This window comes from Copidosoma floridanum, unplaced genomic scaffold (assembly GCF_036245765.1).
Source record: "Copidosoma floridanum isolate Cflo_tuat_1 unplaced genomic scaffold, Cflo_Japanese_pri ptg000019l, whole genome shotgun sequence".
Classification (NCBI taxonomy): Eukaryota; Metazoa; Arthropoda; class Insecta; order Hymenoptera; family Encyrtidae; genus Copidosoma; species Copidosoma floridanum.
Genome location: NW_028321896.1, coordinates 14802067 through 14827171, shown reverse-complemented (window position 1 = coordinate 14827171; position 25105 = coordinate 14802067). Strand labels below are relative to the sequence as shown.

Sequence of the window (25105 nt, the reverse complement as noted above, 5' to 3'; positions counted from 1 at the left end):
TCGAAGTCGCGGTCTCTATTTCTCATTCTTCTCTCCCTCCATATACGCGTCTACTCTCCTACTTGAAAATATGTGTAGAAGAGACGCGAGGGCGCGAGATGGTACTTTTACGTGTACACCGGCTTACCTACATCCTCCACTGCCTATACACTCCTACTCCTTGCTTTGCTCTCACTCCCGGTACTTATACGTGTATGTACACACATAGGAGATGCGCCACCTCCTTCCATTAGGTACATTCTTCTTGTATACCGTGTGTTACACCATGTATGATCTTCTTTTTCGCTTCCTTTTTTCCCCTTTGACGTACCATTCGCTGGAATCGCGCATCGGCATTCGTGTTTCGGGGGGTACGCCCTAGCTGGGATGTTGGAAAACGGGGGAGGAAGATATCGACGATGCCGTTTTGCGGTGGTTATAAATAAACGCCACGTAATTCCACGTTTTTTTTTTCTCAAGTCACGCGAGCCCTGGCTGCATGCGTGCGCCTTCCGGTAAATTTTAATCTCTCGCGGTTAATTTGTTTATCGCTGCTGCACAACACTGCAGGTGCTCTGCGTCGGTGTACCTATACTTGCTTTGACCGTCCATCATCCAGTGTGGCTTTTTTTTTTCTTCTTCTTTTCTTACTTCTTCAAAAAACAAAACAAAATTAGCATAGAGAAAAAACATCCAGCGCCATGACGCGTGACGCGATGATTGATTCGTTAATTTGCAAACAAATCATTCTTATACTTTACTCGGATGATCTCTTGCCCTCGGCCTCTTAGGTGTTTTTAAAAAATATTGATGTTTCCTTGGTTTTGGATAAAATTAGATTCAGGTATAAAATGCCGATTCTTTGATTCTCGATTGATTGTGTGCATAGACGTCTCAATTATTTTTTTTTGTTGAAATTTTACAACGATTCATTTTCCAACTGTTCAAAGATCGAAATTGTCATTTTTTATGTAAAGACACGCGTGTTTTGTATACCAACAATGTTGTTACGTGAATTATCGTACGAGTGTAAAGTTGCGTTGATCAATTGAGACACCAACGCGACGCTGTTGCGAAATTACACCCATCATTTTTTATTTATCCGCGTATCCTATACGAATTTTTTCGAGTGGGTTATCAAAATTATTATTCGTGCGCGTATTTGTATTCCACGTGTCGTTAATTATCATGCTGATTCGAGGGATCTATCGAGACGTGCGAAAATCGCGGAAGTGCGGGGCTATAAATTTTTAACCCTGACATTTTTATTTGTCGTACAAACACAAGTCGGTGGTGCGAGTTATTTTGTTTTTCATTTATAAGACACGATTGGCACATCGTGTACTATAGTTTCGGCATTGTTCCGAGGTGATGATAGTTCATTCACTTGCTCGTTGCATCTCGATGGAAAAAATATCGAGTATCGACATTTGTAAAGCCCAATAACAACGATCATCCCTTATACCTCGTAAGTTTTGCAAAAAAAAGTAACACCATTTTTCCCAGACAGATTTCATGTGTACGATTTTGTGATGCGAAATCAGAAAAATCCTGGTTACTGCAGGTCATCGTCCATTTTAGTACCACTGAAACCAAGAAACGTGTACGATATTTCGAAGAACTGCTCGTGCAAAAGCTCGACGCGTAAATTTACCACATAGTGTATACGTATAAAAATATTACATCGCAAAAATTGAAACACCAAAACACCCAAGGGTTTTCACACCCGTGTATATATATGTATACACAATGGTGCTTATACTTAAACACGTGCGTACGCGCGCGCGTAAAATGACGCAAAGAAAAGCGCCGTAAAAGCCAGATTATGCAAGGAATTATCCAATTCCCCGTTTCGACGTTATCACCCGTGACGCCCAGCTAATGGACATTATTCGCGCAGGCGAAAATCACCGAGTACCTATACACATTTCCAACTGAGCAATTAAAAAAAAAAAAAGAAACTGGGTGCGGAGGGAAGATGATTAACGCAGGTAATTACGACGGAGCCCGTGGCTGCACACGTATACTTAATTTTTTAATGATCGCGGAACCAAAAGATCGGCACCACGCCGATCTCATACCGATCACTGCTCGTTTCTCGGGGCTGCATCGATAGCCAAACCTCTCCCCCTCAAATCGCGCAATTACAGAGACGAGCCGAGTACAGGGTGTGGGTGGGCGTTCATTTTTTCATTAGTCCCTCCGATCTCCGCGGTTGCATCAGATTTAAAAAAAAAAAGGGACGCAATTATGCTCCCTCCCAATTAGTACGAAAAATCCGTGGTGCGCGTTGATCCCTTTTGACGATCGAAAGAGGGAGGGGGAGGGAGAAAAGGCTACGAAAACCGATCACGGCCGAATTCCGCGATTTCCAGGATTCCCCGCTGATGCTCGGCCTCCCCTTCCACGGGCGCGCACGTCCTTGGGATTCCCTCTTTCTCTTCTCCGTGCGGCTCGTTATGACATTTACTTTCCTCGGCTATACGTGCACGTATATATATATATACTCTCTGTGCACACACGCGCGCAGAGCGAGGGAGGGAGGAAAGCATCTCCGTCGTCTCATCTCTCGCGGCGATCGTGGCGAAAGTGATGCAACCGAGTGAGGGGCTTTAGCCGTACTTACGGCAACGACCTTGCCGTGTCCCGTGCGTTATATATATATATATACCTATACATACGCGAAGGAGAAGATTCGCACGCCGCGGGGTACATTAGCGCCGTCAGCGCTCAAGAGTATACCGATCACTGCGAATCACGAGTCTTGCGTGCACCTGTCTTCTTTTGCAGCGAACAGATGGTGGAGGGGTGGGGGGGGTCCTTTTATAATTGTCGTTGCTCGATGATTTATCTACGCGCGGTACATGTACTGTTATATATACGTGTAATTTCTCGTACGTGAATCGAGCGTCTTTTCTTTTTTTTTGCGAGGTCTTTTACCGATTTCGCGTTTCGAAGGAAGATTGCAATTTAATCGCGATACTTATACATGGATGTTGTACATTCGATTTCGAGGCGCGCGTCTTATTATTATAATTTTTTTTTTTTTTTTTTTTTCCCCAAAAACTTTACGATGCCAAGGGCGTTTTCTCGCGGATATGACACGTTTGTTTTTCGAGGCTATCAACGTTCATGGATTAGCTCGCACGCGCGAGATCAAGCCCCGATTAAACATTATACGTAAAATTGTATAATGTGTACTCTTCGGCGTTGGCCAACGTTGGAGCGTATCGATAATTACACACCTAAGCGCGCGGGGCTCTATTCTTTGGGTGTTCTGTTTATATCGAGCATCCCGATCTTTTGGCGCAACAAAAGCCACTGAAATCAGATCGAAAGACAAAAAAAAATCAGGTCGGCGAATTTGTTCGACATATATATACATATTTGTGTACCCACACTTGTATGTACTTTCTTCCTCTCTGTTGTCTGGTACACTATTCATCGAAATTAACATCGCAACAATAAAACTTCCAAAAAAGTACGTCCCCTTGTGGTGAAAAATGTTTCCCACTGACCATCCAACGCGTATGAAGTAAGAAAAAAAAAAAAACGACAGGTCACTTTTCATAGTCTTTCGAACCATTTGTTAGACGTACACCAACTTGCAATTTGCGGAGCAAGTATATATACGAACACCTTAAAATCGTCTCGGAGGAAAAAAGAAAGAGGAATGTATCATCGGCCGAAAGTTGTACGTGTATGTAATTAAAAAGCAAACAAAGTTGCAGGTCCACGTCCTACTCTGTATTTACGCATACGTATATATATACACCGAACGAGGATCGCTCGGCGTTCCTCCCACGCGCCTTCTCCTCGAGGCGTTACCGGCCCAAACAATTAAGAGCTCGACGCTAAGCTATGCGCCTCTGCCCATCTCCGTACGTTGCGTAAACGCCTGTACGTATAATACAGTGTTACACTTCCCACGCTTGGCTCGCCGATTTCATACCGATGCGTATAGAACAGCGAAGACGACTCTGTTTGACTATTGGACCTTGCGCGTGTGTCTGAATCGATGATGTGTTGCGTGTGGCTGCGAACAAAAAAAAAAAAAAAAAAAAAAAAAGTACACATCCGGAGTCGAAAACAGAGCTCGCCCCTCATTGCCGATTTTATTATTCTCGGCGTTTTGCCGGAATCCCTGATTCTGTTTGTTCGGGAGGACGCGCGGAAGAGCGGTGTCGGTGGTACGGGTTACGAGACCTGCCTTCGTTCTTTCGAACTGGCATAAATTAGCGAGTGATGAAATCGGTTTCGCTGTACGATAGGGTGATATTTTTCGTTGCCGATTTTTGGTCGCTTACTTTTTTTTTTTACCGCCAATACATGGAAGAGTACATAGAGGACATTTTCCATTTTCCAACGAGCCAATACATGCACACGAGAGGGAGAGTCCCATCGGCTTGTAATACTTTCTAATGCATTTTTCATTCGCGTTGGCTTTTCGAGTGCATACATTGGCGAGATGGAAAAATTTACAATTATCGTGCCCTGAAGGAAAACCTGTACGTCGATGGATGATGTATGAAATTGACGATATTACGAAGCGTGGCTGTGTGTACAAAAGTATTGTATATGGTACATCGGTACGCCATATAGCTATAACCAAATGACGTAAGCTCTTTAAATGATTCATCAAAATTTTGCGCGACAGCCAGATTTTCGTTAGTATAATTACGTTTCGAGAAATTTACTTTGCAAACGAGTCGAATCGATTATTACAACTGAAACACGGCGCGTGTAATAAATGTCTTCCAGGGTTCGCGCATTGAATTAAAATCTATGCTCTGCGGTGCATATGACAAAATTATTTATCGCGCGAAATCGGATGACCGATCGCGCATTAAAATCGCACACACACGCATAGTTTCGAAGATTTTAGAAAGTACCGGCAACAAGGATAGATATATATATATATCTTTAATCATCCGCGAGTGTAATGTCACAAATCTCGTGCTACTGCATTTATGCAAAGTTGACGGTCTTTTATTTTGACGATGGGTAAGCTTTCGTCTTGGCATTCCTGTTCGCTCGAGTCACCGCTTTGTTTTATTATCAACACCGAATGACTTGGTTTCCGTGTATTGTTTTTTTTTCCCCTCTATATAGAAATTTAAATAAATCGAAAAAGTTGCAAATGCCGTGGCACGTGCGTATATATACCGTTCGCGATGTCAATAAATACCATTTTTTTAGTAAAAATTTACCGGGTAAACGGTGCGAAAAGTAGTAAAAGTGTTGTTTTCACGAGCGACGCGTCAAAAGTAGAACGAGCGTAACGATGGTCAGACGACGGATAAGTACAAGAGTCGTGTGTGGAAAAAACATAAGATACGACGACGGTGGAAAATCGTACAAGTACACGAGTCAAGTATCGTATAGTAGGATTTTTTAAAACAAGCGTTATACTTATGCCGAATCGGCAGGTATATGTGTACAAATGTTGCATAACCAGTCGAGGCTCGGTCCGATCAAGAGATTAGAAAATTGAAAAAAACTGCTTTCAAAAGAATCATTTGCGTACACATATAGTACCCTGTCGTGTTTGGTAATAATATATACCTACACGTATATATATATATTAATTTGCACAATCCGTTCCTTTGCGAAAAGTGTACCCAAATAGTGATGTAGATGAATTATAGCTTCTTCTTCTAATGCAACGTGTTTGGAAATGTCAACTGTGCAGGAGATGATGTACCTACGTACACCGACAATAGAGAGAACGAACTAATGGTTTTCTAAATATATACACGTGTCGCCCTTTTTCTGTTGATTTTATTGTAAAAACAACATAGGAGATTCCTTGGACCGTGTATTATTTTTATGAGTATCCACGATGAGTATATTGTAACAATTAACAATTGGCACGGCTAACAAAAGAAGTTTTTCACATTAGTCTCTCGACCGTATACGTTACCTACGAGGCGAGCATCGTTGATTTTCGAGTCGTTTCATTGAATGAAAAAAAAAAAAACTGCGTAGTTGCGTATGTACACACAATTACGCGCACACAGCTCTCTCTCTCTCTCTCTCTCTCTCTTATACTGTTGCTCAATTAGCAAACATTCCATAATTTTCGTTTTTCTCGTATATATAAGTACATACTCACGCACACGTGTACACCCATGAGTCGTCACGCGTGCTATAAATATACCTACGTGGGTACATCAGAGAAGGAGAGAAAAACGCTAAAGAAAGACACACACAAAAGTGGTGTCCATACGCTGGTTTAGCCGCAGGTGATCCGAGCCATCTGTACATTTATTATTCCACAGTTATGCGAAAAAACATACTAGCCGAGAGCGCCCATACATATATCCGTTCGTATACGTATATACCCATAGCCTAGGAATGCGCCTGACAATCACGAGAGAGGGACAATGAAACTTCTGTCGTCCTCGCGCGCGTGCAAACCGCAAATTCTTTCGGGATTGAAGAAAAAAAAAAAAAAAAGGCGCAAACATTGCAAAGAAGAAGACTATACGCTTTGTGCCAATGAGCGAGCGAGTGGGAAAAAAAAAAAAAAATTCCAACCCGATTGTCTATCGTCCGAAATTCCGGGTCACCCCTTGGAATCGGCCCTGACATCGGAGTGTATATACCCAACTCGGTGCTGTCGCCGAGCGTTCATCGCCGATCCTGCACACAAGTATATATATAATACCTATAGGAGGTGGAGAAGGATGCGGCTCTGGTTCACCCAGAGTCGCTTCGATCGGTAAAGGTCGCGCGCGCGATCGGCCGACCAAGTATATATATGTGTATTATACGTACACCGCGTCATAGTCATCCATGTGCTCTTTCGCAATTCATTGGAGTACGTGTGTGAGCGTGTTAATGTCTGATAGAGGTGATGCGCGCCGTTGCTACGTACTCGCGCAATTAAGACGCATTTTTCAATCCCTCGCGTTTGATGGACTTTTTTTTTTTTTTCACTTATTTTCTTCGGCTCCTCCATTCGCAGGGAGTCTCTTGACCGATACTCCGTTGTCACCCTTGTAATTGTACGTACAAAAATGGACTTTGACGGATAAACCATCGCGTATATAGTACATAAATATACGTAGGTTCGCGAATTTGCGCGCCAACGAGACACATTTGAAGTGCCGATCTATGTTTTATATGTACCCGAGAGGGGTGCAATCAATCATCCGCGTGTTTGTTCGTGTGTACTCAACTATATACGAGGTTGTTGGTCTTACGTAAGCTTTTGCCAAGCGAATTGGTTCAAAATTTATGGGCATTTTGAGATATACCCTTAGGGTGTACATGGCCAAGACGAGGATCGGTGATGTTCTTCGCTGGACCACTCGAGTGTTTATCTTTTTTTTTTTTTTTTTTTTGTAGATCAGCCGAATATCGATCGGTTTGAGAATTAATGCGAGCCACGCGAAAATTTTTCATCACCAAGTACTGTTTGACAAAAAGTATATAAATATAAGGGTTTGAAACAATTATACATTCAAAACTCATACATGATAATATTACAAATCTCTAGCTGTAAGAGAGCATGGATTATTCATTTTTACGTTTACTCAAAAGAATACCTTGTATGATAGGTTATTTGATACTAGTGATGTTTTAACGTTTCATTTTTTGTTCCAATCAGAAATATACTTGTCAACTGAATATTTGTCTTTACTTTTCTTTCATTCATAATTCTCGCTACTCGAGTAGTTGATTGATGGATTCAGATAGGTTTGACGGTCCACCAAATACTCAATAACCTCATTCAGATATATTATCTTGAATAGGAAAAAAAAAAAAAAAAACAACAAGCTCTATGCGTGAAAAATCGTTAGAGCACGGTCGAGTGTGGATAGAGACCTCAGGCCGGGTGATCGGCAATTCAACACGCTCGGGTGTGTGTATTACGCGAGACCTGAGCCAGCTGATTCTCAGATAAGTACGGAAGAGCTTGTGTATATGCATTAGCGCCGGTGAAAAAGAAAGACGGGAAAACAGCGACGTAATAGCCATCAGCCGGTGTTGGCTCTCCTCTATATATAGATGCACGCGATCTCTATGCAGAAATTACATCAGCTCGGCGCGTTTACCGAGCGTCCGGTGCCATCCTCCGGCGTTATTACGCTGCAACTACTTTTTAACACAATATGTGGGCCACGAGCCATGGTGCTTTCACGTACTCGTACATATACGTACAGATTTCTCTTCGTATACGTTCAGATTTTCGAATCAAGATGTACACGCGTAACAAAATCGGTGAACCGATTTCTTGTCTCCTTATCACTCGATGCACCGGTCTATCGGTATATTTGACTTTCCCTGCGTGTGGGCTGCAATTTTTCAAGCCTCTGACGATCAAAAGACACATACCCCATCACTCGTTCATTACTATCAAAGATCGTTATTAACATAGTGACCCAATTGTAGGCAAAACAGAGAAAGAAGGAAAAAATAACCGTTCCGCACTTTGAGAGAGAATTTTTCGCGCCGATTTTCAACTCTGCAAAACCACGGCGAGAGCCGATCGAGAGATAAAAATCGAGATGACGAAACGAAGGAAGAAAAAAATCCCACTCGAAATTGGAAAGAAAAAAAAAAAAGAAGATTTGGCTCCTCGATCAATTTCACGGTGCACAACAAACCAGACACACACTGATCTATGTATACATACATCCATCCACCGATTATCCGTGTAAAAATCTGTACACGTACGAGTACGCGATGCGAGAAAAGAGGGAGCCAAGAGTGTACAGATAACACACAACCGACGCCGCGAAATGAGCTGCAAAAGACGAGTTCGACGAGGTCGCAGATGCAGGCACTCGAGGGCGCGATTTTCGCCAACAAGTATAAATATACATACATGGCGCAGACGAGCATATGTAGGTACGTATATAATAACGTAACGAGACGACGGGAGAGAAGATGCGATCGCGGGGGAATCGCAATGGGTCGTTTTCTCGCACCTTTCGCGCGCGTATGAGTGTATATCAACGCCGGTGCGACCTGTGGTGCGGGCAGGACGAGTACATCGGTATATAGGGTGCGCGCGTGTGTTAACCGAAAGGACTCGAGGTGTCCGCGAGCCGGGCTCGACGAGATTTTTAGAGACAGCCCGATCCTTCACCCATCGGATGTAACTTACACCTATACTCCCACCGTATACGTTAAATTTATCGTCACCTGCTATAGAGATATATCCGTACAAAGTTTGAGCCGATGTCCTTTCCCTTGTCTCTGTGGATGTAGGGTATCATGACATGTATACATGTACAAGCGTTTTCGATATATACTTGCCTGTATATACCTACGAGGTGCATGGGTATTTGCTTCATTAAAACAATTGTCATTAAATCAGTCTTCTCTAATTACAATGATCATTATTGACACAGAGTGTTCACAGTTGTCTGCAACGCGTTAGTAGAAAAAAAAAAAAAAAAAAATCGGCACACGAGGGATGCGTTGGAAGGTAAATAGCAATCCGTCAACGCGACCTCTCCGATTCATCGGGGTGTATAATATATAATATACACAGGCAGATGCGACGCATCGGGCGTCAGGACGAGGGAATAATAACATTTCGCCTTTTGCCGTCATCCACGATCGGATGATCGTTTTATTAAACGTGAGCTTCTCCGCGACGGCGAATTATCCTAATCGGCCGATTAAAAGTTTCGACGATTACTTACGTGTACATACAAATGAATAACGTATATTTTATGGCTTTGCATACGTATGTACACAAGAGTCATCACGGAGAACGGGAGTGTCGCCGCTAGATTGGGCAATCCTTTTTTTTTTTTTTTTTTTTTTTTTTTTCATCATTGCAGGAAAATTGCCCTCGTGTAGCCCGTGTACAAAGCTAAATCACCGCGCGCTCTCGTCTTCAAAAGTCCATGTATAGGTGTGCATTGCACCGGGGTAATCGGAGAAGCGTTGATTGTCCGTTGTAGGGGTGTACGAGGTGCGCGATAAATGTGCACGATAATCACGAGGGATGGGAGAAAAAAAAATATTCGCGTGTTTGTTACCGCAGTGTATGAATTATACTCTCCTCTCTCTCTCTTTATGCATAAGCGATTATTTTCCACGAGTGTATACTTTGAAAAAGATATTAATTGTTTGGCGTTACCTGGACGGATTGTATGGTGTCATCGTCGCGAGGGTGGTAAACGCTCGGGTAAACGATGGGTGAGTCGTTCGGTTGCTCCTCGAATGTTTGTTGTCGGTGGAAAATTATGACAAAGTGGTTTTATCGATATTTCAATGATACGGTGTCGACAATCGTTGAGCGATTGATTTTTTTTTTTTTTTTTTTTTTTTTTTTTTTCCCCTACCAGTGCTTGATGGTGCATCTCCTGACTTTATTTTTTTTTTTCGTACATTCGTACACTCGTGTTAAAAATTAAAAAAATTTGTTCGTACACGTATAAACAACCATTGCATTAGTATAGCCAATTAAACCTCCAAATTTTTTATTTTTTATTTTAGTTGAAAAACATTCCTGTACCAAACGACCGTGTGTTTTTCCTGGGCACGCGTACTTAACTCGAAGCAAATGGCTAAAACTATACGTACACGATAAATCATCATCTTTCACAAGTTTTTTTTTTTTCTCAGTCCAAAATCATGGAATGTACATATGTTTTTCAATGCTATCGAAGTAAAATTTTGCTTCAGCGCAAACAATTTATTATTATTTTTCAAGGAACAAATTGTAACGCAAAGTGTAATAGAAAAAGTGTTAATCCCGTGTCTTATGACAATTACCAAGGATGAGGGTTACTGGGGTACTTTTGTGCTGATGGAAAAATACATTATTAGACGAGGTTCGAAATTACACAAAAATCAAAATTGAATTGTAAACTTGCGAAATTCACGCTACGCGCAAGTATTCATGCTGACGTTGGATTAATTTTTAAGTATCATTTGCCTCTTTTGCTACTACGTGTCTCTCTATATTCCCTGCATCGTTGTATTGTGATGGGTTGAATGAGAAATATTTGTTCGTGCCTCGGGATCAAAGTTGAACGAAAGTAACGTATCCCAAGACATACTGTTATACCACTTTATTACAAATTTATACGTCGTATGAAATTAATGGAAAAAACGAGGAGACGAAAAAAAAAAAAATAAAAGTTCTTGGGAAACCTCGTGCACGGCATGTTGTGCGTGCCGCTGAAAAAGTTATTAGACGAGCGATTCAGACTCGTCCTATAATAATTACGCATAGATTAAAAGCGCAGCTACTAGTAATCCCAGTTTTAGCACGCGTAATGATTTTTTTTACAAAAATTAATGAGTTGTTTCACAAATTTTTTTTCCAGCGACGCCAGTTGTTCGTGTCAAAATTTTGTCACGCAGGTTGATGTATCGTATTGTTATGAACATTTTCCAACGAAGAAGCGAAGCGTATCCTTGAATAATTATCATGACTTATTATTGCTCGACTGGATTATTAAACGATTACCTGCAACGTTAGATCATCATGTCGATTAAAGCTTAATTTTTCTTTGATGCGAGTGGAAAGAAATAAATTTTCATCATTTATTGTGATTGTTCTAAAAACACAAACGAGCCCATTAACCTTGATTTTCAGCACTTTGATCCAAATGATCATTAGTCCTGTGCGATTAAAAGCACATTTTACAATGAAAAGGAAAGAAAACAACAATCTTGTCTATCCATCAAATCACCAAGGTAATTTAAAATATATATATATATACATATTCATCGCAAAACAATGAAATCGCCATTTCGTTCATTGTCCCGTGCTATTATACAGACAAGTCTGCAACGCTAGCACCAAGGAAAAAACCAACAATTATTCTTCCGAAGACACTCGCACGTGTATTTCTCAAACCCAAAAAAAAAAAAAAAAAACAACAACCACCCACGAATATCTCGGCATTGGTAATGCGATCGCGAGCGATAAGTCAAGTAGACCATAATTTACAAATCGACCCACCACGGGAGCAAACTGCATTCCAGTGCACAGTTGGTACAAGTAGCACCCCAAGGCCGATGGTGATGGTATACACATAACGAACAAAGGAGGGCACACGCGTGACCCTTTGTAGTGTACCTATACCCTCGTGTGCAGTGGAGTGCAACATCAAAAATAAAAAAAAAAGTGGTTGGAGGGTAAGGGGATAACAACACGTCGTCCGCTAGGGAGCCTCGATCGCTAAGATAAGCGCTTCGATCGGAAGCACGACAAATCGTATGTGCAAAATTGTAATACTTTAAAAAATGGCCACTTTAATGGCTCTCTCGAGAGAGAGAGAGAGAGAGAAACGATGGAAAATGCAGTTTCATCGAGCGAAGCAGATATGTTATTTTGTAGCGCGCGCCGTACAGGGTGAATGAATATGTGTAATAGCTGTGCGAGCTACTACCGTTTCGACAGCCCATGTATATATATAACCCGAATTCGCTCGCGCACAATCGCATCGGCGTTACACGTATGGTATAATCATCAGCGTCGAGAGATCGAAGATCGGTATTGAAATTCCATTGGCGCGGGCTCGCTTTGGGGCCCAACGGAGAGAGGGACACACAATGGAAGAGGCGCGCTCGAGAGCATCCGCACCCACGCGGACGTTTGTTTTATTATCCCCCGTATACGTTTTGAGTTGCGATACAGACATGCATGCAGCATATTTTTGTAACCGCGTTCCTCATTTTTTTTTTTTCTTTTTCAACCTCCCTTCGTGTGTATACATGCTGTGGTATTACATTGTCTCGGGACCTACTTTCTCGCCGATGGCACTTTCATCTCGCGTAAGATCGATTAGCCATTTTTTCAATTGTATGGTTCGATGTTTCTTTTTTAGTTAATAAAGACGTCAAGAGTATAATGGAGTTGAGAATAATAGCTCGGTTTTTTGAAACATGCAGGTACTTATTGTGACTCGATTTTTCGTCATCGTAATTGAATGACACACTCGTGTGATTTATATCGCTGCTGCATATATGTCAGTTTAAGGGTGTCGGTGTATTATTCCAGTTTATATGTATTTACACAAAGCGTAAGATTTTTAACATAAAATAATTATACAAGAACTGTTTGACACTACATTTAATCAGCTTACCTGTATTGATTACTATTTTATAGAAAATGGCCCGATCTTTTGTATATAAGAGCATATCCTTAATATATATATATATAAATTTCGCGAGCAAAAGCACATAATTTCTACTAGAGTGCAGAAACAAGGTCCACCATCTAATCGAAAGATCACTTCAACGAGGAAATCGACCAAGACAAACAATAGCCTTACCCGTTTGTCAGATAAAAAATACCTACACGGTAGCCTATAACCATTAAAAAAAAAAAGAAAAAAATCCTTGTAAGTAAAAAAGCCAACCGCGAATTTTTCTCCACGATAATTCTGTGTGTTTATCAATAGCTTTTTTTTCCATACACGCGTGTATACCTCAAATTACGCCATAAATTAAAAACTGAATGGAACCAACCAACCATCCCATACACACCCGCGGTTCGCGCAATCGCTCGCTCCGATCGGCGGCAAACTAAACGTGCCGTTTTTGTTTTTCATTGAAAAAAAAAAAAAAAAGAAAAAAAAAAAGAAAAAAAAAAGAAAAAGAAATCCATACACACCTTTCTCCTTCTTACCTCCAACAGAGTTCGCTTACGTTAAATCACTGCCCCGTCATCACAATTGTCCGATCAATCACAAAATCCTTGCACCTACGTCGCCCCCCTTCGAGGCATCTACCGCTTCTTGTACAAACTCTCAAATGATACCTTAATTGGGTATTATAATATCATCTCAAAGTTTTTGCTCCCTACTCGACGAACGTGGTTTTTACGCAACGACAAAGCTATATCGTCATTACCATTAATGATTCTTTATTGGCCCTTTATACAAGTGTACATACACGTGTAACCGCCAATAATACGTTATTAGTAGGTAATTTTGTTTCAATACGATCGAGCGTATTATATGGTCTTCAAAAGTGTTGTTTTAACCACTGATTTATAAAACTTATCTTTTTTCTTTTAATTTTTTTTGGAAAATTAATTTTTTTTAAATAAATGTAAATACGTACCTACCAATGTAGAAAAAAAAAAAAAAGTTACAGCACAAAAGAGAAGGGGGAGAAGAGGAGGAGGGCACATTACATCGCATTATTGCACAAAAGAGGATGGATACTTTTTTTTTTATAAATATTTTTACCGCAAGGCTCCATATGACGACAAATCATAACAACGAGCATAGTTACGCTGCAAGCGCATACATAGGGAGATCCCGTTACATCTGCATATATGATATGTACCTATGTGTGCAGCCTATCCGCAGCGCTTGCACATCGCAATATTGATGCACAAAGGAGTCATCATCGTCATCATCATTCATTAACGACGCGCGCTCGATTGTGCAAATAAAGCGGAGTATAGGCATGCGTCGTCGCCACGTGTACCCATATATATATATATATATATATTTTTTTTTTTTTCACATCTACGCATACTAGACGATACCGATTACCGATCCCATAGACACATCAACCCGGAGCACAATGCACGCGCCGTACTTTCTTCTCGGGCCCGGTCGCGTATATACCTACACACATACACACATATATATATATATATATATTTATATTATCTCCCCGTAGCTTTCTCTCCGCGTCCCATGATCCCATTCAAAGAATACCGATACATCTCTAGCGAGCCACCCATCGAACACTTTTGCCCTGCACGCAGAGAAAAATCAAAAGAGAGATTTTATCTAAAGGCGCGTGTCTGCTCGTCATCCGTCATCATTACCGGTTTCCAAACGAACGTCTTTCTCTCTCCTCCCTCGACCTGTCGATCGCGACTTTGTTTGTTGTGCACGCGAAAATGCCATTTGCGCAATAATTACATAGTACCTAAGTAATAATGTACGAGTATATACCTACATACATAGGTTGGTTCGTATACTTTAGTGTATCTATTGGTGTACAGGTCAAGCTCCCCTTAAAAAAGATCGATAATAATGCCGTGATTTCGTGGATTTTAGTGCAACGTGTGCGTCGGGGAACCCCCCAATATCAGGTAACGCGGTTCAATGTATATAATATATGTGGAGCCGACATTCGGTCGCGGATACAAGTTATTACGTGCATTTTAAAAATTTTTTTTCGTGATGTATCAGAAATACTTTGGTACTTTTAACGATCCGACTTTACAACGAGTGTAAAAGCTATACGTCCCTATCGCCACTCGAGAGATTGTAAATACGTTACAATAATTGAGTTGCGTAAAAAAAAATAAATAAATAAAAAAAGAAAAAAGAAAGAGCCGCTCGCTGGATCATCTTTATTCGTTTTTATTGTTTTCGAGTGCAAAAAATCGTCGACGCGCGTTAATGCACGTATACATGTGTACATACGGTGGTACGAGGGGGGGATCGAAAGTATCTCTTCGATGAGCGCACGATTTTACGAGCTATCAGTCTCGTTCGCCTTGAACATTTTTCTTTCTTTTTTTTTTTTTTTTTTTTTTTCCTTTTTTTCACTTGGAAGTACAAGTGTTTAATTGTTAAAATATATATGAAGCAATAGGAATGCCGCGTTTACAATTTTATTTTTGTCCGTCATTTCGACATCTCGCGCGTCGTCATCATCGTCGTTGTCGTGTACTTGTGTACCCACGGTTGTATTTTTCAAGTATGAGCAACCAGTTATTAATGATACCCTCGTCGAGAGAGAGAGAGGAATTCTTTAAACATAAAAAAATATATAATAAAAGATTGTTTATCGTTGATAAAAGGCCCTGCGCTTAATTCTGCGCCTATTTACCTTGAAGGTAATTGTTTTTTTTTCTTCTTCTATTTCTCTCTCCCCTCGTCTCTTTGCCGCGCTAATTAACATCAATGTGATCGGCGACTTGTTTGCTGGTTATAACGTTGCGTCAATTTTTTTTTAATTTTCATGCATCGAATCAATGTTTGATTGTTAATACGTCGTTATATATATATTGTTTGATCGCGCGCGAGCCTACGTGATTACAGTGCCATTAGATTTTTATTAAAACAAATAAGTTGCTCGTCGTGCAAATGTACTGGTAACAGTGTAGTTACTAATTATATGAAATAGTGGCAGATTAGCTAAATTAAAAGTTTCTACGTAACAAAATGGTGGTAGCGAGTTGAGAGTTTGTTTGTCAAAGGGAACGTAAAAAGAAAAAAAAAATGCGAAAAAAAAGTAGATTCGTATGCATCCTGACAAGATGCAACCAATGTATAAGCATATACATCGGATGAAATTTGTTTTTTTTTTTCTCTTCACTTTTGGGAAATTCCCGGTTTGCCGTGAAAGATATTTTTATACCCTAAAGTGCTGGAGTGTATCATCGTCCTCTTAATTTTCTACATGTCCTAAAAAAACACCATATACTTAATCGTCCAAAGCAAATAAAGATGTACCAGTTAAAATCAATTTATACGCGAAGGTCAATCGATTACTTCGAAAAATATACATACTGGTTGTTTCAGTTCTTATATACCGCGTGTACTGCGGGTAAACTAATCCATTGCACCGAAATTAAAACTGTACAATATAGTAACACGCTAAAAGAGTTGAAAAAAAAAAAAAATAAAATAAGCCACCACTTGCTTATATCTCGAACATTGAATCTTGGGAAATAAATCACATATTATACACGCGTCGCGAGATCTCAAATGATTTTGGAGGGGACATGGGAAGCCTGCTGGGATGATGTATTTGGTACACGCGAAAACCACATGTATCGGTCGTCCTTCTTGCACGCGTGGACGAAAAAAATGAGGCAAAATGGGTCACGGTACAGAGGCAAAAATTGAGACAACACGGCACACGACCCATTGGCGATTATATTGCAGATGAAGTATATACATATATACGCACTTTATTTGTCGAATCGCGAGTTTTATAAAAATGCAAATAAATTCCATTAATTACTTTATAATCGTAAAAATACCAGTGACGTATGGCCCATCCAACGAACCAACTTAATTATGCGCCGTAAGTTACATCACTGCACAACACATCTCTTCATATGCACGCACACACTAGCTCGAAATGCGTCAAGTTTTATTCGTCGGTTCTAAATGACATAAGATTCGTAAGCCGAATTTCGTTACGTAACACTTACATATATTATGTATACATGAATGCGCCCACGAATGGCATTTTTTTTTTTTTTTTTCCTTTATTGATGCACAAACGACGTTTGCTATTAATAAAACGAAAAAAAAAATCGGACGACAAGATAAGTAGACACCGAGCGAATGTTGGGGTTGAAAAATAAAAATCGGCAAAAGCAACGGATCGACTGGTTTTTTTTTGGAAATGTATGCTTCGTCATCGGGATAAATGATACCACCTTTTCTTTCGCGTGGATAAAGCGTGGGGTGATAAAAAAAATTCCACTATACAAACCCCCTGCGTGTGTAACCCATGCGGTACGTAGCATAGAAAATTATTGAGTTATAACATTTCCACGCACATGGTCATACATAATATACTTATACTCAAGCTGCAACTTATCAAAAGCACAGCATCAGTAGCCGTCACTGTGTGAATATGTATAGGTATGACGCGGATGTCGCAATGATCATCGTTACAAAGTCTCGTGCAGGGTGATGCACGTGTGCGAATAAACGAGTGCACTCGTCAAAATGTGAGTGGAGCACAGTTGGAAAGAAAAAAAAAAAAAAGAAAAAAAAAAACAATCGAAGAAGATGAGATTCCAACTCACGAGGGAGCCGGAGTTATATATTTTGAATTCAGATCCCGCGGGAGCTCTCTCTCGCTTTCACTATTGCTCCTCGGCATATTATGTGCTACATGCTTACGCGCAACCTATCAAGTATAGGATCCTTTTCGGTTTGTTGCTACTGTGGAAAATGTGGATTTTTTTTTGACGTAGGTTTTACACGCGTATCTAGGAACGTGGTATATTGATTTTTCTTCTTTTTTTAATGCACTGTAAAATAATAATTACCATAGGTACACCGAAAAACTTGGAAATGATTGCTCCCCCATAGGGTATCGTAACTTTGATTGATACTTTTTCTTGTGCGTAGCATAGATCGATTTTCAGCCACCCCCTGATCGGTCACTTCACGAAAAAAAAGCCACGTTCGATGGCACGCCACCTAAAATGCACACCAACCAAGTATAATTCTGTAAACCGTTGTACCACACGTCCACACGTATAACGATTAAATGGCAAACTCGGCCACTTTTCATCCTCCCCTTTGCATGGTATACAGAGCACAGTCTCTACCTCCATACATTTTACGCTCGGACGCGTCACGACTCGTTATCCTAGGATAACCAGATAAACGGCCGATTGTTAAAAAAGGATAACCGGTAATGGTAAAATGGTATCCTTGGTCGGAGCCAGCTTCGATGAGCCGCGTATGCATAAATCTTCGGAGGGCTACCCGCAAATCGAGCCTCGATCGGCCGATTATTATTTTCTCCCCCGCCCGTACATCGGGCAGCTGCTTTTAACCGTGTCGCTATAGGTTGTGCAATCGGGGCTCGGACGAATTTTATAAATATATATGCATCCTAAAACGTGAGCCCGTCGGGGATTATGTGCTTCGAGCCAACCGCGATATCGTCTTCGGTTCGTGCGTTTATTCTCAAGTCTCATATAGTTGGAGAAAAAGCCACGTGTAGGTGGACGTATGGAAACCGATCATCAATGTGGATTCGAGCAAATAAATAACGCTTGATTTTGACTCCCATTTTAAATTGATTTTTTATGTTTGGTGATCAATTTCCTAATTGGGCGGGCTACTGGTGTTGCGTGTGCTCGCGCAAGACGAACAGCAGGGGATTCCAACGTATTATATATGCGTACGCGGAGAAAAAAGTGGTTCCCCAAATCTCAATGCATATACAGGCTGTTTTATCTCCTCCTGAAAACGTGGACGGACAAGGTTAACTTTTCATCTCGTTCGCGCCGAGAGACGACCGCACAATGTAATCTTCTGGTTGTCCGAGGATCATTTCAAAGAAACGATATGATGGGTCGTCGCCTTCAGCGGCGGTGCCATGGGTGCCCACAAATGTGTATATGGTAGCTGGATGTCACGCACACCATATACGTATATACAGCCTTTGCTCATTTGCGCATTTTTTTTTTTTTTTTTTTTTTTCTCATACGTTGCGTGAATAAGTATCCAGTGTATACTTTTTGCAATAACGTACTACCAATGGCCTAAATGTACGCTTTCGTTACATTTTCTGCCATACTTTTGAATCGTACATCGTTACACATTATATACCTTTTTCTTTTACCTGTACTACTATGTTATTATCATTTAACGATCGGTATTTGGGTGTTGAATTAATTGAAGGATTGAGACCTAAGAAACAATTAGTTTATAGGTTTCGTAATACAAATTTCTTTTTTTTTTTTTTTTTAATATGATGCATTATTTTTACCGAATAATTAAACAAAATTTTTCTCGTCACAAGTAGCGTGCAATATATTTTAATCTATTCAATTAGATATTTTTAATAAATTCTTCGACACTGTTGTCTCTTCGAAACTTTGTTTTCTTTTTAAATATGTTTTTCTTTTTTTTTTTTTGTAAATATTTATTAAATTTATATCAATAACTGTACTGCAAGTAGTAAATAATAGAATTTATTTTAGCCAAAATGGACCATTATTTTTTTGTATAAAAACAAGAAATGAAAGTACTTAAAAAAATGTCCATGCTTCAGTCTACATAATGTATGAAAATTCCCAAACTTCTGGTCCAAAATTTTAATGATTTAAAAAAAAGCATTAAGAATAAATTTTCCGACTTGTTTTGTGACTATTTCTATAATAGTATATTTTTCGAATAAATTTAGTCAATTTTTACGAAAATCAGGATTACATTGAAAATTACGTATTCTAGTAATACTTATTTGTCGGCGATTGACCGTAAGGGTTATTAGCATAAATTATTGTGAAATTTATTGTTATAGAATTTCAAAGAGAATCGTTAGAAATGAAAACGTGTTTAGCATCCCTCGGGCAAAATCATAAACCTTACTAAATACCCGAAAAATATAAATTCGTTTCCTATGATTTCTCAGAATACTCACTTGGGATTCAAATAAAAACAGTTTTCGGTCCTGCTTTTGCATCGAGGATTAATTTCTCAAGCGTAAACTCGTTTCGAATGTACAAAATACAGAAAAGCCACCGAATTTCAAATGATCTTTTAATATCGAGAGGATATTCAAATTTTCTCTGTACAACTTACGCGATCGTTTCGTCACTTAACGAGGGGCACATCTTCGTGCATTATAATGTACATTTCGGAATATTAGGCGACAATTTTTTCCTCTCGTTTTTACAATTTTACATAATTTTACAGGCTCTTGCCCATGAATAAATTGGGTGGGGATAAAGATTCGATTATTGAATGACAAAAACGCCAAACTCACGGGGTATAAAAACTCTGTGAACTCGTCTTCCAAGTCAGTCGCAAGTTTTCTTCAACTGTGCATCTTCCAGTTTCTGAGAAGCCAAAACCTCCACATCTGTCAATATGAAGACGGTAACAGTCATTTTTTATTTTGTTTATTTATTTATCTATTTTTTTAACAAACAATGTTTGAAAATTGGAAAACACTTTTCAAAATTGTTGCATTAGATTTTTTTCTCAAAAAAACAATACATCGTTTGTGCTAGAAAATTATTATTGCTTTTTTTTTTGTTAGTAGTTATAGTAGCAATCATAACACTTGTCATTGACAAAATTTTAGCCAGAAAAATAAATAATTATGTTGCGAAGAAGAACAAAATTGTCTTTTCAAGTTGTCTAAATGTTTATACATTATTAATATCTCAAGTAAAAGTAAGTTACAATGTTTTTCAATAAAAAGATTCGTGATAGGGTGTTTTAAAACGTATAAAATGCTTTTTAAGCAAGTCCACATGTGCAATTCCAAACGACAAGAAAAAAAAAAGAAAAAAAAATCATAGTATCGGTCCCTGGTGTACGCCATTCGAAAATATCGGTCAGGAGCGATTTGTGTTAAAAGTTGCAAAATACGGGCAAGAGAAACAGAGCAATTTGGATAGTCAGTCGCAATCGCGTCTAAAGTGCATCGGTATCCTTGAAAAACCGCGTCAACCGATTTGGGGAGAGAAAGAGCGAGAGAGAGAGAGAGAGAGGGACGCGCACGTGAAAGAAGAGGGGCAAAATAAAACAATAGCCGGGTTTCTTAAGGGCTGTCAGTTTGGTAACGGCCCCTCTGATCGGCTGACGTCCTCCACACGCGCCATTATTGGCCTCCTTTTCTCTCCCTTTTTTTTTTCTTTTTTATCTTTTCTTTCACGTGTGCCATTGGCGGTGAGCTTGTTCGCGTGCGGAACTCGTTTCGCTACCCTCTCTTTCTCACGGTGAACGAGAGTTGGAGGAGAAAAAAAAAAGATACAAAAATCGGCAATAAGAGGATGCGTCCGACATTGCCTAATATCGATCGAGATGTTGTATATGTGCCGTGGAATCGGGTAGTTTCTCGTGAATAGACTATACGTTTCGCCCGCATAATTACAAGGACCAATTTTTTCGGATTTTTGCCATTTATTTTTTGTTTTTTTCTTCAACACAAAAAATAAATGTAACGTATTTCTCTTGTTTAATATTTGGAAAAACAACCGGTGAAATCAATGCAAACTTTGACCCAAGAGAGACGCGTACGGTATATGTAGAGAGCCACACACATCGGCGGTACTCTGAAAGACCGGCTAGTAACGATCGATCCCCCCCCCCCCTCCAATAATTTACTTCACCTTCTCTCTTCTCTGTAATCTCTATTTAATACACAGCGTCTTCGAACGACAACTGAATACATTATACCGACACACGGGTGCACACCCACGCACGTATATACGTACATACCGTGGTTTGCGCAACGTCGCATCTGATGTCGCGAGTTTTTTTCCTTTATTCGTCCTTTTTTTTTTCTTAAACTTTTAACCGCACACACACACACACACGCACACATATTCATACGGGTATAATAATGATAATAATAATAATAATAATAGATACACGTGTTTGAAATTCACTGCGTGGCTGTATAGCAGCGATCCGCATGCCTATTTAGGTACCGCGGCGTATATACACATCGTGGAAAGGTCGCGTACAAGGAGCGTCTTCTTTTCCTCCCTTTCATTCTGCAAACAGATATATACGTGCAAGTGGCACGAGAGAGCCACAGATCGCAGCTTCTCTCTATTCGCCTATATACTATATATATATTGTATATATGTATATAGATGTATATATATATACGTTTAACACAAGCAAAGAGAGAGAAGTAGAGATTAGGTAAACGGCAGCCCAAACGGGGAGAGTTCTTGATGATTATTGCGCAAGTCGAGCTGAATGGGGTGCCCCTCCTCCCTCCCGACGAAAGTGTTTATCACACTCCGTTCCCTCCCCAGAGCTGATTCTATCGCCCCGAGGCTCTTCGATCCATACAGCCACGCGAATACATTCCTCTTTGATCCTTTTCTTTCCACCATCTCCCCCCCCCCTTGTCGCGACGTCGCTCTTATATTATTATATGCTCTTTAATTTTATACTAATGGCGGAGTGTAATAAGTACCTATGTACCTTCTGTATATATAGTATACGCTATAGCTGTTACCGATTACCGATTTATACTGTATTCGCAATGTAACATTATAAGCGCGTGATGGAATACCTTAGACGTGTACCTATATTATGTTATGTATACGTACCTTTCGATTAAATTTGCTCCGAAGCTGTTATGTAAATAGTGTATATTTATGTATATGTACTCGTACCTATTGAAATAACCGCGAATAGGATGCCGATACAATTATATACATATTATGCTCTGTTACATGTCTATCATTGGGTGTTTGCCCGACAATTATAACAACCATTAGCTCATTTCAATATAAACGCTCTCCTCTTTCCTTCGAATGTTGAAATGTATCGCAGATCGGTATTTTTTTTTTCTTCTAAATCTTTAAAAGTGCGTGATTAAAATTTTCATCGCCAACTCTTCGGAACTATTTCAAGCGTCTGCAGTGAAAAATCACCCATTGGGAGATGATTGAAAACCTTTGGATTAAATTTTCGATTTTCCTCGAGCCATAAATTTATAGTTAACACCATAGTTTATTTAATCATAATAAACACGCTCATCTTCACGCGTAACGATTTTCGACGCAATTCGTTAACCATCGTCCTCTCGCTCGTTCAAACCTCTCCTACCCCCCCCCCCTAATTGGGATACACATACCTATTACAACAAACACGTACAAGCGTGCTGTATAATGTAGTCTCTATACTTTCACAAGATCACCTTTAATTTATTAAGGGTTTGGCAACAACAACAAACCTACATGTACCTACAACCAGAAATTCATAGGTTATGAAACACGTTGACAAATAACGCTACTGTCTACACTATGTACCGCAGTACAAAACCGATAAATACTTGTAAACAGAAAAAAAAAAAAAAAAATCATTGAACCTCGCAATTTTTAATTCCAGATCGCAGTATTCGCCGCCCTCGTGGCCGTAGCAATGGCAGCCCCTCAGTTCGCCCAGCAACAACAACAACGTGTGCAGCCCGATGTGTACCTCCTGAAGGAAACCCCCTCGAACAACATCGGAACTGATGGATACACTTTCGGCTTCGAACAGTCCGACGGACAAAAGAGGGAAGAATCGGCTCAGGTTGAATTCCGTGGCCCAAAACCCGAGGATGCCATCATCCGCGTCCGCGGATCTTTCAGCTACGTTGCCCCTGACGGCAACACGTACACCGTTTCCTACATTGCCGACGAAAATGGCTTCCAGCCCCAGGGCGCCCACTTGCCTGCTTAAAAGACTCATGCAGGGATGTAGATAGTTGTTTTAGTTTGAATTAAATTGTTTTTAATTAGAAGCACATAAACATTTTTGGTTTTTTCATTTGTCTCCATTTTACAATAACCCACCTTGTCCGGGGGGGTTACGGAACCGATAACTTTTTCGCCCGTTGGGATGTGTCAAACTGACTTATTCCTGGAGCCTCTGAATTATAAATATGTTATTGAACCACTGGTGAGCTAAGGGCTCATTAATCGTTTTTTATACCTCTCGAGTGTGGGGTGGGTTCATCACCCAAATTAACCCCTTGATGATAAACCTCAATCGATTTCAAGTCTAACATCTCACTAAAATGAACCCTATGGCATTGACGTAACGGATATGAAACGGAATACACTTGAATGTAACTTAAACTTTTGATTTTTAATTGTTGAAAAATTTTTTACTTTTGCTCAAGTAATATAACGCGCATCAACTTGTTTATCGATTCATCCAAACGCAAAGCAGTATCATTACCTTTGTAAACGGGTAAAATAGATCATGTTTATTCAAATATTTTTTAAATTTTTGAAACTTTACTTCTACTTTATATAGAAATACTTTATGAATCGGTTGAGATTTTGGGCTGAAAAATACGAGTTAACCATAATTTTTAAATTGCATTTTACATTTAATGTGGTTTGAAATAGTTTTGCACCAAATTCATATTTCACATATTTACTTTTGAAAATTGATTTAAAAAAACGAGGGGAATCAAACTTAGTTAGGAAAGCATTGATCGATTCGTTGATCGTTCATCGCCTGTCAGTGAAAGATGTCCAATCGAGAAAATTAGCTTGAATAGCACAAAGCACCTTCCGATCGATAGACTTCCAATGCAAACAAACGTCAACGTCTGGCATTATACACACACGAGATCCGCCATCAGATATCCACTTACAATAACCCATTACCCTTATGTTTTTTTTTTTTTTCTGTTATCATTATTATTATTGCATTAGTCGAAACACACACACAGGCATAGGATTAAATTCTGTTATGTCGAATCCATAATCTCACTCTCTCTCTCTCATCTCGTCATCTCGTGTCCATCGCTCTTGTATACACGCACTGCCACGCCTCATAATAACACCATTGGACTCAATATCTTGATCGCATGGTACAAGCTACGTAATGTACTTTCTACGCGTTGATGGGAGACACGCGATGAAAGACACACGATTTTCTAAACTTGTAGTTTTCGACGAAAGCCCACGACTATTTCGTAATTGACGCGGAAAGTG

General features: G+C 39.8%; 1 protein-coding gene across 1 annotated transcript; it reads left to right on the top strand.

The window, feature by feature from the left end:
- Window positions 1-1362: 1362 nt before the first annotated feature.
- Window positions 1363-23837, top strand: LOC106636614 (flexible cuticle protein 12). Its single transcript, XM_014349033.2, has 3 exons — window positions 1363-1447; window positions 20337-20519; window positions 23502-23837. Exons 2-3 carry the CDS (start codon window positions 20511-20513, stop codon window positions 23835-23837), a joined length of 345 nt encoding a protein of 114 aa, XP_014204519.2. The 5' UTR covers window positions 1363-1447; window positions 20337-20510.
- The last annotated feature ends 1268 nt before the right edge of the window (window positions 23838-25105 follow it).